This window comes from Hyla sarda, chromosome 8 (genome assembly GCF_029499605.1).
Source record: "Hyla sarda isolate aHylSar1 chromosome 8, aHylSar1.hap1, whole genome shotgun sequence".
Lineage (NCBI taxonomy): Eukaryota > Metazoa > Chordata > Amphibia > Anura > Hylidae > Hyla > Hyla sarda.
In genome coordinates this window covers 63045350-63058291 of record NC_079196.1, presented here as the reverse complement: position 1 = coordinate 63058291, position 12942 = coordinate 63045350, and the positions used below count along the sequence as shown (strand labels likewise).

The following is a 12942-nucleotide window of genomic DNA, read 5'->3' as shown; positions in this document are numbered from 1 at the left end:
TTACATTGTGTATGCTTTAACTGTGTACTTATCAAATTGCAGATGTACCCGAGCCTCCAAGCAACACAGCAGAAATTGTTGATGTCACAAAGAGCACAGTCAGTCTATCATGGTCTCGTCCTAGAGATGACGGTGGTTCTCGAGTCACAGGATACTATATTGAACGCAAAGAGTCCACCACAGATAAATGGGTTAGACACAATAAGACCCATATCACTACAACTATGTATACAATCACTGGACTTGTACCAGATGCTGAATATCAGTTCCGCATTATTGCTCAAAATGATATAGGACTGAGTGAGCCAAGCCCAGCATCTGATTCAGTTATTTGTAAAGATCCATTTGGTAAGTGGTCAAATACGTCATAACATTTTAGAAAAGCTAGTATAAATATTTTGTTATTAACATTTTTGTATGTTCTTTCCAGACAAACCAAGCCAACCAGGTGAAATTGAAGTCACATCTGTATCAAAAGACAGTATAACAATACAATGGGAAAAACCAGAGTGTGATGGAGGTAAAGACATCCTTGGATTCTGGGTTGAATACAGACAGTCTGGAGACAGTGCCTGGAAGAAGTGCAATAAAGAGCGCATCAAGGACAGGCAGTTCACGATGGGAGGCTTACTGGAAGCTACTGAATATGAATTCAGAGTATCTGCAGAAAACGAAACTGGAATTAGTCGACCTCGTAGAACAGCAATGACAGTGAAAACTAAACTAACTTGTAAGTTCTCCATTACCAGTAATTTATCAATATTTGTAATGTGCGTTGCAAAAATATGTGTTACAAAAAAAAAATGTAATTTAGCACATTCTAGTTACTAAAATGTATTTATATAAATATATATAAATATATATATATATATTTTTTTTTTACACAGCCGGGGAAGCTCCTGGTCTACGTGCAGAAATAAAAGATGTCACAACCAAACTAGGTGAAAGTGCCAAATTAACCTGCCAGATTGTTGGTAGACCATTGCCTGACATCAAATGGTACCGTTTTGGCAAAGAATTGGTACAAAGTCGCAAGTACAAAATGTCCTCAGATGGTCGTAACCACACACTTACTGTCGTGACTGAAGAGCAGGAAGATGAAGGACTCTATACTTGTATTGCAGTTAATGATGCTGGAGAAATCGAAACAAGTGGCAAGCTACTTTTGGAAGCTACTCCACAGTTCCATCCAGGATTCCCTCTAAAGGAGAAATATAATGCAGGCGTAGGCACAACTCTTCGCCTTCATGTGGCATATATTGGACGTCCTGTGCCAGCCATTACATGGTTCCATGGCAAAAAACCATTGAAATCTTCTGAAAATATCACTATTGAAAATACTGAGCATTATACCCACCTTGTCATAAAGAACGTGCAGCATAAGAGCCATGCTGGCAAATACAAGGTGCAGCTAAGCAACATATTTGGAACAGTTGACACAGTACTTAATGTTGAAATACAAGGTATATTATTTTGTATAATAACACAATATTCTTAATGCAATACTTTTGAGTTTTACTGTATGAAATTTGATTAAATAAAAAAAAAATATATTTTCCTCTACAGACAAACCGGATATACCAACAGGTCCAATAGTTGTTGATGCATTGCTGAAAAATTCTGTTGTAATTAGCTGGAAGCCCCCAGAAGATGATGGTGGATCAATGGTGACTAACTATGTAGTGGAACGCAGAGAAGCTAAGGAAGGTGAAGAGTGGCAGCTGGTGTCTTCTGCAATTTCTGGAACTACCTGCCGCATTGTTAATCTGGTAGAAAATGCTGCCTATTACTTCCGTGTTTCTGCTCAAAACTTATATGGCATCAGCGAACCTTTGGAGATACCATCAATTGTTGCAATCAAGAGTCCATTTGGTGAGTAGAAAAATGATATATATATATATATATATATATATATATATATATATATGGAAGACTGAGATGGTATTTAAAAAAAAATTATTAGAAAACTGTTATTAAAATATTACAAAATTTTATTGTAGAAAAACCGGGAGCCCCAGCTAAACCAGTGGTTACAGCCATAACAAAGGATTCCTGTGTTGTTTCATGGAAGCCACCAGCCAGTGATGGCGGAGCAAAAATTACAAATTACTTCCTTGAGAAACGTGAAAAGAAGCAGAACAAATGGATTTCTGTGACAACGGAGGAAATTCATGAAACAGTCTACTCTGTTAAAGGTCTCATTGAAGATCTTGAATATGATTTCCGTGTTAAATGTCAAAATCTTGGAGGTGAAAGTGAATGGAGTGAAACATCTGACCCAATTGTTCCTAAATCTGATGTACCAATCCGCGCTCCACAGTTTAAGGAAGAGCTGAGAAACCTAAATGTTAGATACCAGAGCACAGCTACATTTGTCTGCAAAATTGTTGGCCATCCAAAGCCTGTTGTTAAATGGTTTAAACAAGGCAAAGAGATACTTGCAGATGGAGAAAAGGTAAAGCTACAAGAATATAAGGGCGGATATTATCAGCTTGTTATCACAAATGTCTTCGAAGATGATGCTACAGTTTACCAAGTTAGGGCAACAAACCAAGGAGGGTCTATTTCCGCTACAGCTTCCTTGGATGTGGAAGGTAAACATAATTTTCTAAGATTCTTTTAAATTTGATATGTACATTTTTCTGTTTTGAAACTAACAATTTTTTATTTCTCTTTTTTTATTTAATACAGTTCCTGCTAAAATTAATCTACCTAAACATCTGGAAGGAATGGGTGCTGTTCATGCCCTGAGAGGAGAAGTTGTCAGTATCAAAATCCCATTCTCTGGCAAACCAGACCCAGTCATTACATGGCAGAAGGGACAGGATCTTATTGACAACAATGGACAATATCAAGTTATTGTTACCCGGTCATTTACATCACTTGTGTTCTCAAATGGTGTGGACAGAAAAGATGCTGGCTTTTATGTGGTCTGCGCAAAGAACAGATTTGGAATTGATCAGAAGACAGTAGAACTAGATGTAGCCGATGTTCCTGACCCACCCAGAGGACTCAAAGTCAGTGATGTTTCAAGAGATTCTGTCAATTTAACCTGGAGTGCCCCAGCAACTGATGGTGGAAGCAAAATTACCAACTACATCATTGAGAAGTGCGCCACTACAGCCGAGAGATGGATTCGAGTTGCACAATCTCGTGAGACTCGATATACTGTGGTTAACTTATTTGGCAAAACAAGATACCAGTTCAGAGTAATAGCTGAAAATAAATTTGGACAGAGTAAACCATCTGACCCAACAGATCCAGTTGTTACAAAAGAAGACAAAACAAGAATGTTGAATTACGATGATGAGGTTTCAGAAGTAGAAATCTCCACCACCAAAGCAGAACATTCTTCCACTAAAGTGCTTCATGAAAGGTACTCCATTGCTGAAGAACTGGGACATGGACAGTTTGGCATTGCTCATCGTTGTATTGAAAATTCTTCAAAGAAGACATACCTTGCCAAGTTTGTAAAAGTTAAAGGTACTGATCAGGTTGCAGTGAAGAAAGAAATTTCTATACTTAACATTGCTCGCCACAAGAACATCTTGTACCTTCATGAGTCATTTGATAGTCTAGAGGAGCTTGTTATGATCTTTGAGTTTATATCTGGAGTTGACATATTTGAAAGAATCAGTGCACCAGGATTTGACATTTCTGAAAGGGAAATTGTTTCATACGTCCGCCAACTTTGTGAAGCTCTTGACTTCCTTCATTCCAAGAGAGTCGCAAATTTTGATATTAGACCAGAAAACATCCTATATACAACAAGGAGAAGCTCAAGTATCAAAATTACTGAGTTTGGTCAAGCAAGACAGTTGATACCTGGTGAAAGTTTTAGAATTCAGTTCTCTGCTCCAGAGTACTATGCACCAGAAGTTCACCAACATGATTTGGTCAGCACTGCAACTGATATGTGGTCCCTCGGTACACTTATCTATGTACTTCTTAGTGGCCTCAATCCATTTGCTGCTGAAACAAACCAACAGATTATTGAGAACATTACTAATGCTGAATACAATTTTGAAGATGAAGCCTTTAAAGATATCAGCTTGGAAGCAATGGATTTCATAGACCGACTTTTGATGAAAGAAAGAAAGGGTCGCATGACTGCAGCAGAAGCTCTTGAGCACCCATGGTTGAAACAGAAGACTGAAAAGATAAGCACAAAAGTAATTAAGACATTAAGACACAGGCGCTATTATCAAAGTTTAATTAAGAAGGAATGGAATTTCGTTGTCTCTGTTGCTCGTATCTCTTGTGGTGGTGCAATAAGGTCCCAGAAAGGAATTACAGTGGCTAAGGTGAAAGTTGCTTCAATTGAAATTGGACCACTGGCTGGACAAATAACACATGCTGTTGGAGAAGAAGGAGGCTATGCCAAATTCTCATGCAAGATTGAAAACTATGATCAATCTACACAAGTCACTTGGTACTTTGGCATCCGTCAGTTAGAACCCAGTGACAAGTATGAAATCACCTATCATGAAGATACAGCCACCTTTTACATTAAAGACATAAGAAAATCAGATGATGGCACCTACAGATGCAAAGTGGTTAACGACTATGGTGAGGACAGTTCCTATGGAGAACTATTTGTTAGCGGTGTGAGAGAACAATATGAATACTACAGATGCAGAACTGTGAAGAAAGTGAAGCGTAGAATTGATGCTATGAGACTTTTGGAGAGACCTCCTGAGTTTACCTTACCTCTGTTTAATCGTACTGCTTATATTGGTGAGAATATCAGATTTGGTGTAACAATTACAGTCCATCCTGACCCTCAAGTCACATGGCTTAAGTCAGGTCAGAAAATCAAACCTGGTGAGGATGACAAGAAATATACCTTTGAGACTGATAAAGGATTGTACCAGCTGATCATTCATAATTTGACCACAGACGATGAAGCTGAATATACAGTTGTGGCAAAGAACAGATATGGTGAAGACAGCTGCAAAGCTAGGCTTATCGTCATTCCTCATCCAGCAGCAGCAGACAATACTTTAAGACCAATGTTTAAACGCTTGCTGGCAAATGCTGAATGTCAGGAGGGTCATTCTGTCCGCTTTGAAATTCGAGTTTCTGGTACTCCAAAACCAACATTGGCATGGGAAAAAGATGGTCAGACCTTAGCACTGGGTACCAACATTGACATAATTCATGAAGGTCTTGATTACTATGCTCTTTTCATTAGAGACACTCTTCCAGAAGATTCAGGCTACTACAGAGTCACTGCTACAAACAGTGCAGGATCAACAAGCTGTCAAGCATACCTAAAGGTGGAACGCATGAGATATGTGAAACATGAGTACAAATCTGAAGAAGAGCGTAAAGTACATGTTCAAAAACAGATTGACAAGACTTTAAGAATGGCAGAAATCCTTGCAGGTACTGATTCAGTTCCACTCACTCCAGTAGCCCAACAGGCTCTTAGGGAAGCTGCTATTTTGTACAAACCAGCTGTAAGCACAAAAACTGTGAAGGGAGAATATGAAATTACAAAAGAAGAGACAAAGAAAGAAGTCAAAGCAATTCGTATGCCATATGAAATACCAGAGCCACGAGTACATGCTGTGTCTGCTCTTGAAGAAGATCAATCTATTAAAAAGTTTGTACCAATGTCTGAAATGAAATGGTACCAAAAATTGAGAGATCAATATGAAATGCCAGGACCACTTGAGCGTGTTGTCCAAAAACGTCCAAAACGTATTCGTCTTTCAAGGTGGGAACAATTCTATGTAATGCCACTACCACGCATCACTGATCAATATAAGCCTAAATGGCGCATTCCAAAATTGTCACAGGATGATCTAGAAACTGTCAGGCCCGCTCGTCGACGTACACCATCACCAGATTATGAACTTTATTACAGACCAAGAAGACGCTCACTTGGAGATGTTTCAGATGATGACCTACTTCTCTCAGTTGATGACTATTTAGCTATGAAAAGAGTTGAAGAGGAGCGACTACGCTTAGAAGAAGAGCTGGAACTTGGCTTTTCTGCTTCTCCTCCCAGTCGCAGTCCTCCAAGATTTGAACTATCAACTCTTCGGTACACCTCACCAGAAGCTCATGTGAGAAGAGAAAAGACAAGTGAGGCAGAAGCCAGGTACACAAGTTACCACATCCCAACCAAAGAGGAAGTAACAACAAGTTATGCAGACCTCAGAGAACGTTATGAGAGAGCTGTGTATAAACCACCCAGACAAAAGCAAAGAATCACTGAAGAAAGAGAAGATGAAGAATTACTCCGCCCATACAGCACAACTCAAAGGCTTTCTCAGTACTCAAGAGATCTTGAATATATGGCGAAAGAAGAAAAAAGTAGACTGAGGGCAAGAAGAGAAAGAGAAATAACTCAAATAACTCAAATTGAAGAAGCCGAGGAAGCAGAAGTTAGCCAAGTCACAAGAAAGGCACGGGAAACATCTCCTGCAGTAACAAGATTACTTGGCCGACGAAGATCACTTTCACCAACTTATATTGAACTTATGCGTCCTGTGTCAGAACTAATAAGGCCTCGTTCTAAACCATCTGATTCAGAAAGACGATCTCCTACACCTGAAAGAACAAGGCCTCGGTCTCCCAGCCCTGTTTCTAGTGAAAGATCACTTTCACGTTTCGAAAGAACGGCAAGATTTGATATCTTTTCAAGATATGAATCAATGAAAGCTGCTCTAAAAACACAGAAGACATCAGAAAGGAAATATGAGGTTTTGACTCAACAGCCTTTTACACTGGACAACGCTCCTCGTATAACTTTGAGAATGCGATCTCATCGTGTGCCTATAGGACAGAACACTAGATTCATTCTTAATGTGCAATCAAAACCTACTGGGGAAATTCAATGGTATCATGATGGTGTTGAAATTCAGGAGAGCAGCAAGTACCACATTTCCAATGTCAGTGGAGTTTTAACTCTGGAAATAATTGATTGTCAACCTGAAGATAGTGGACAATACCGTGCTCTTTGTACAAACTACAAAGGTGAAGCTTCTGACTATGCCACACTAGAAGTTTCTGGAGCAGATTATACCACCTATACACCAAAGAGGAAAGATGATATGGTGCCAAGGTCTGCTTTCCCCGAGCTCCTGAAATCAGAGGACTATGCAATTTCATCATTTAGGAAAACTTCTGAAATGGAAGCAAGTTCTGCGAGAAGGGAAGTTAGATCTCAAATAACTTCAACAAGAGAAACTACAGAATCATATGAGGCTTATGCATCTGAAGAAAAGAGATTATCAGCTTCAGAAGCAAGAGCCCTAGAAGAAAGAGTTGTGCACAGAAAATTTAAGACTTCCGAACCTGCAAAAATTCTAACAAAGCCACAATCTGTGACAGTGTCTGAAGGTGAGCATATCAGATTTTCATGTGACTTTGATGGTGAGCCAACGCCAACAGTTACATGGCAGCTTGCTGGACAGTCTATCCTCTCCTCTGCTCGCCACCGTATAACTTCAACAAGGTATACGTCATCTTTTGAAATAACATCTGTTAAGCTGTCTGATGAAGGAAGCTACACAGTAGTGGTTGAAAATTCTGAAGGAAAGCAAGAAGCACACTTCACTTTGACAATTAAACGTTCAAAGGCAGTGGAGAAAGCTGTCACTTCCCCACCCAGGGTAAAATCTCCAGAGCCTCACAAAAAGTCTCATGAATCAGTAAAATCACCAAAACGAGTGAAGTCTCCAGAGCCAGTTACACCAAAAAAGTCAGCTGCCAAATCACCTGCTGACAAAGTACAATTACCTGCTATTACAGCTCCAAAGATTGCCCAAAACTTGAAGGCTGTGGCAAGCCATGACACAGCAAAACTGTCATGTGTTGTTGAAAGCACATTGCTTAATGGTAGAGAAGTGTCATGGTTTAAAGATGGCAAGAAGCTGAGGGAAGATGGTCATTTCACTTTCCACTACTCTTCTAATGGGACTTTTGAGTTAAACATCCACAATATTTCTGAAGCTGACCAAGGAGAATACGTTTGTGAGATTGTTGGGGAAGGAGGTGTGTCCAAAACCAACCTGCAGTTTGTGGGACAGACATTTAGAAGTGTTTTCTCTCAAGTGTCCAGTGTAATTGAATCTACAAAATCTGTTCAGAAATCAAAGGCTGCTATTCATGAAGAGGTTACCAAAACTGATCTGGTCTCAGAAGAAATCAAAACCATTCAAACTGAAACTAAAGCTTCCATCAGCAGTGTCAGTTTTAGTGAAGGTCAGAAAGTCATCCTGAAGGCCAACATATTGGGAGCATCAAATGTAAAATGGGTGCTAAATGGATATGAGCTGAAAAACTCTGAAGACTACAGATATGGAGTATGTGGCAGTGATCAAACTCTAACTATCAAAAAAGTTAGCAGTAAAGATCAAGGAATCCTAACCTGTGAAGCAAGAACAGATCACGGAATTATAAAATGCCAATTTGATCTGACATTAACCAAAGAGTTATCAAATGCACCGCTATTTGTCTACCAACCCAAGTCCCAAAATGCAAATGAAGGTCAGAATGTCATCTTCACATGTGAAATCACAGGTGATCCAACTCCTGAAGTTGAATGGTTTAAAGACAATGTACTGGTAAGTGACTTTATTTTGCTATCCTAAATGTGGAACATAAAGTTTAATATTAAGTAAACAACGAACACAGATTGATACATTGTAGAAATGTAAATACCATTATGTTATATATATATATATATATATATATATATATATATATATATATATATATAGTTATAGTTATATGTAAAATAATGTATAATGCATAATAAGTTTAGTTTAATGAGATGTAGCAAAAAGTTAATGCTTTAGCTACACAACAGACCCTTATTGATGAAGCCCTGGGAACATCATATGTGCAGCTAATGGCACAATGATGATGAACTGGCATTGCCTTACTTTCTGTGTCCCAAATGGAACTGTTGGAGTATGCAGTTAGCTGGATGCATGTTTGCCCTTTTCTGATAAAATGTAAAGATACATACTCTTTTTTTGTGTTTGTGTTCCAGTTAAGAGCCACAATATACAGCAATGATGTTTCACATTCTTGGCTTGGAAATAATTGTTTTATTACATGTTTTTTTAAATTGTATTTTGTGTAATTTTTAAGATTTCAGTCTCATCTCACATCAAAGTGTCCCGATCTAAGCATGTATACACTCTTGAAATTCAGCGAGCAACCGAGAAAGACAGTGGCAAATACACCATCAAAGCCAAAAATTACCACGGACAATGTTCTGCAACTGCATCATTAAATGTTCTCCGTAAGTATTTTATGAATATTATGAATAAGGCAACTATTGTCATGCTATGAGTTATAGACTTTATTCTGGTAATTACTGTTGAGAAAAAGTTGTTTTAGCTGTATCCAAGCAGACTATTTACATGTTCCATAATGTGTTTCCTTGCATTAACATTTTCTTGCTTTTCTTTAAAGGTCTTGTTGAAGAACCTTCAAAACAGGTTGTATTAAAAACTGCTGGTGAAGCCAGCCTACAAGAAAGCTTTGCTATGCAAGCAATGCAAATGTCGGCCTCCAGACAAGAGGCCTCATTTAGCAGTGTGAGCAGCAGCAGTGTTTCCGAAAGCAAATTTGCAAGTTTGTCTTCAATGAAAGAAGCATCCTTCATGGAAATGCATTCCAGCAGCATGATGGAATCCTCAAGCCTAAGACAAATGGAAAGTTCATCCAGCAGCAGCAGCAGGATGCTCACAGCAGGATCCAAAGGTGAGCACAACACATCTACTCTATAAACTGTATTTGGATATCTTTTCATTATTTTGCCTTGTGTTTAATTATGGTACAACAAAAAAAAAAAAACAATCCTGTTTTTTCAGCTTTGTGTTATTTAAGATAGTAGTTTTCACAGCAGATTGTCCCCATACAAGGACTGCATAATTTGTAAACAGTGGTGCCATCTTTAAGCTTTTCACCTAAATCATGAGGAGTGTAGACCAAATAGTAAATCCAGCAGATGTGAACACATAACATAACACATACTAGTATCATTACACCTTTTACCCAGAATTACCCATATTATTATGTTAGCAATATAGCAGTATCCATGACAGATTTTGACTGACCATAAAACAGCTAAAGCCAGAGAATTTCCATTACAAATGTGCTAACCAAAGAACTGCTGCTTTTAAACAAATTTCTGTGCAGGCATCAGAACTAGCGAAGACAAGTCGGACAGACACGATTCCTAGAACAACAGTACTGGCAATCCAGCAATGTCTCTGTGAAACCTGGACAAATGCTTGGGGTTTGTTAAAGTAACGAAGAGAAGTCATGAAGGATTTTGCCCACAAAGCCTAGATATGGCTTCCCGATTACCTCTGGCCTGTTTTTAGTGACCAATGATGGTCGTAAAGCTGAAAACATCTGAGCCAGCTGTCTTAGGCATATACATAACTCCCTCTGACATTAATGGGAGTTGCGTAAATGGCGTAGCACTGAAAGCTGAGAGGAATGTTCAGATTACTTCATGATAATTTTTAGTATTTCCTGTATGATATATGTTTTACAGATATGTATTGACATGTTTCTACATATTTTCTTTCCTTGAAGGGAGTTCACCCAAAATCGAAGCTCTACCATCTGATGTTAGCATTGACATAGGAAAGGTTCTTACAGTAGCTTGTGCCTTTTCTGGTGAACCCACTCCAGATATCGCTTGGTCTCATAATGGGCAGTCAGTTCCTACTAAAGAACAAAAGGGACGCGTTCACATTGAAACCAGTGAGGACCTGACCACTCTCATCATCACAGACGTTAAGCAACAGGATGGTGGACGTTACACACTGAATCTTACAAACATTTTCGGTTCGGATTCTGCTTCTGTGAATATTAATGTTCGGACACATTAAATAAACTTTCGTTTACATTCACTTGTATTCTTACAAGTAATTCGCTAGGACTGGGAGAACGGATTTGTAAATAGAGAAATATTTTTGTACCTACCTGTATAACATAAGGTCCATAGATGCACACTATATCTTACTCTTATTTTACTTAAGATGCTAAAAGATTAATTGACATACTGTACATAATGTATATAGCCGAGTTGACCGGTTATGGAGTTCTGTACCATATATTTTGTGACTTTAAAAAATGCAACGGAACGGTGGGCAGGAGAAAGTTTCTGAGGAAGCGAATACCTTGCCTACCATTAAACTATGTGCCTCAACACCATGTTGATGTCTAAGTATACCTCAGCAGGTTGAGAAACTCCCTGTTGAAGACCTACACCCAAAAGAGGATGCTGTACACGAATTATGCAAACACTATTTATTTGAAATAATTGTAAACACTAGGCGTTGTTTGCAACTACCCTCCTGTGGGCAACGCTATAATGTTTACATTATTTGCGGACAATAACTGTTTACTGAGACTATTTCTTGTTTCTTAGCAAAGGGCAAGCGGCCAGCTCTTTGTTAAAAAAATATTTCTCTGCCCTTTTTCTGACATACCGACTCCCTCAACTTGCTCCAAGTAACATCACCTGGCCATACCCTCATCGAAGCAAGTTCAGAGACTTGGGTGCAGAATCAGTGGCAAAACTTCCAAGAGGTTCATAGGGTGCAGTGATTGTTAGTGTGGTAGAATAGGAAGTATTACATGATGTGAGAGCAGGGCATATAAGCAAAGCACCACAGTTACAGAAACTGTTGATAACATCTTCTAACGCCCTTTAACTTTGTTGTAGCTCTTCCATGTAGTATTTATTGTATTTGTATTAGTATTTATTTAATGAACCTCCTGGAGATAGTACATTGATTGCAATAAAGTATGTATTCTGCACCAATAAACCTATGGTCAGTGTTTTCATTATTCTATCTTACTGCTGGGTTGCCTTTGCAAAACTACTATTTATCAGCACAACATACATTTCTCAAGGTTTAGGCTATGTTCACATGGCAATGTCCACATGGAAGATCTCTGTGTGGACATTGCCCCTGAATGCGTCTCATAGACGGCAATGCATTCTGTGCGTTATCCACAGAACGAGTAGACATGTCTATTCTTTCTGCAGACACCGAAATTTGAATTTCCACACCAGATGTTTCCAGTGCAGGAATTCTTCTATGTGAACAGAGCAGCAGATTCCCATTGAAATAAATTGGACTCTGCTTCTGTGGAATCTCCGTGTGGAATTCCGCATGGAAATTCGGCTGTCTGAACAAATCCTTAGTCTTTGTACTCTCACAACTCAAGCTAAACTGGTCCCTGTCATTATATAAAAAAAATTGACATTTCACAGGGACACATCAAAGTTTTGCTCTATCGGGGTCTGAGTGGTAGGCACTTCTCTCCCTGGCTCCCTACAACCCTTCTTACTGTATGAGAAAAGCTCCATAGACTTATAATAGAATGTGTAATGAGATGGGGGCATAACAGGGGGCATAACAGTGCTCTTCTCCATGCTTTATCTAGAGATCACTCAGGATCTGTACATTCAGACCCTGAGAGATCACAACTTTTAAACTTTTGACATGTCCCTGTACCATATCAAAATTGTTTGTATAATGACACCTTAAAGGGATACTCAGCCCCTAGACATCTTATCCCCTAAGACTTGCCCCCTCCCATAGCCTTGCATTGAGGGGCCGGGGTGTGATGTCATGAGGGGGCGGGGCCGTGATGTCACGATACTCCGGCCCCTGTATAGCGAGACATCAGGCACGGAGCGATCTTCACTCTGTGTAGCTGATGACAAGTAGGTCCTTTGGATAGGGGATAAGATGTCTAGGAGCGGAGTACCCCTTTAATTTCAACCTAAAACAAAACACTTGCAAGGCAATGGGACACAGAGATCTGGGATGCTCTTCTGCAGGCTCCTCATAGTTTCTTAAGCTGTAAAGGTAGAACAAGGTAAAGTTGGTGAACTGTGTTAACATTTTCCAAAATCAATTGCCAAAATCCTTTATAGCTGCTATG

The 12942-nt window shown here is 39.1% G+C and overlaps 1 protein-coding gene across 1 annotated transcript in view; it reads left to right on the top strand.

Moving 5' to 3' along the window:
• TTN (titin) overlaps nucleotides 1–11802 on the top strand; it is a 287825-nt gene extending 276023 nt beyond the window's left edge. The window contains exons 315-323 of the mRNA XM_056536637.1: nucleotides 43–348; nucleotides 431–730; nucleotides 888–1463; nucleotides 1567–1872; nucleotides 2001–2594; nucleotides 2692–8579; nucleotides 9112–9265; nucleotides 9439–9729; nucleotides 10573–11802. Coding sequence (XP_056392612.1) covers nucleotides 43–348; nucleotides 431–730; nucleotides 888–1463; nucleotides 1567–1872; nucleotides 2001–2594; nucleotides 2692–8579; nucleotides 9112–9265; nucleotides 9439–9729; nucleotides 10573–10871 — 8714 coding nt within the window. The 3' untranslated portion in view covers nucleotides 10872–11802. The remainder of the gene's footprint in view (nucleotides 1–42; nucleotides 349–430; nucleotides 731–887; nucleotides 1464–1566; nucleotides 1873–2000; nucleotides 2595–2691; nucleotides 8580–9111; nucleotides 9266–9438; nucleotides 9730–10572) is intronic.
• The last annotated feature ends 1140 nt before the right edge of the window (nucleotides 11803–12942 follow it).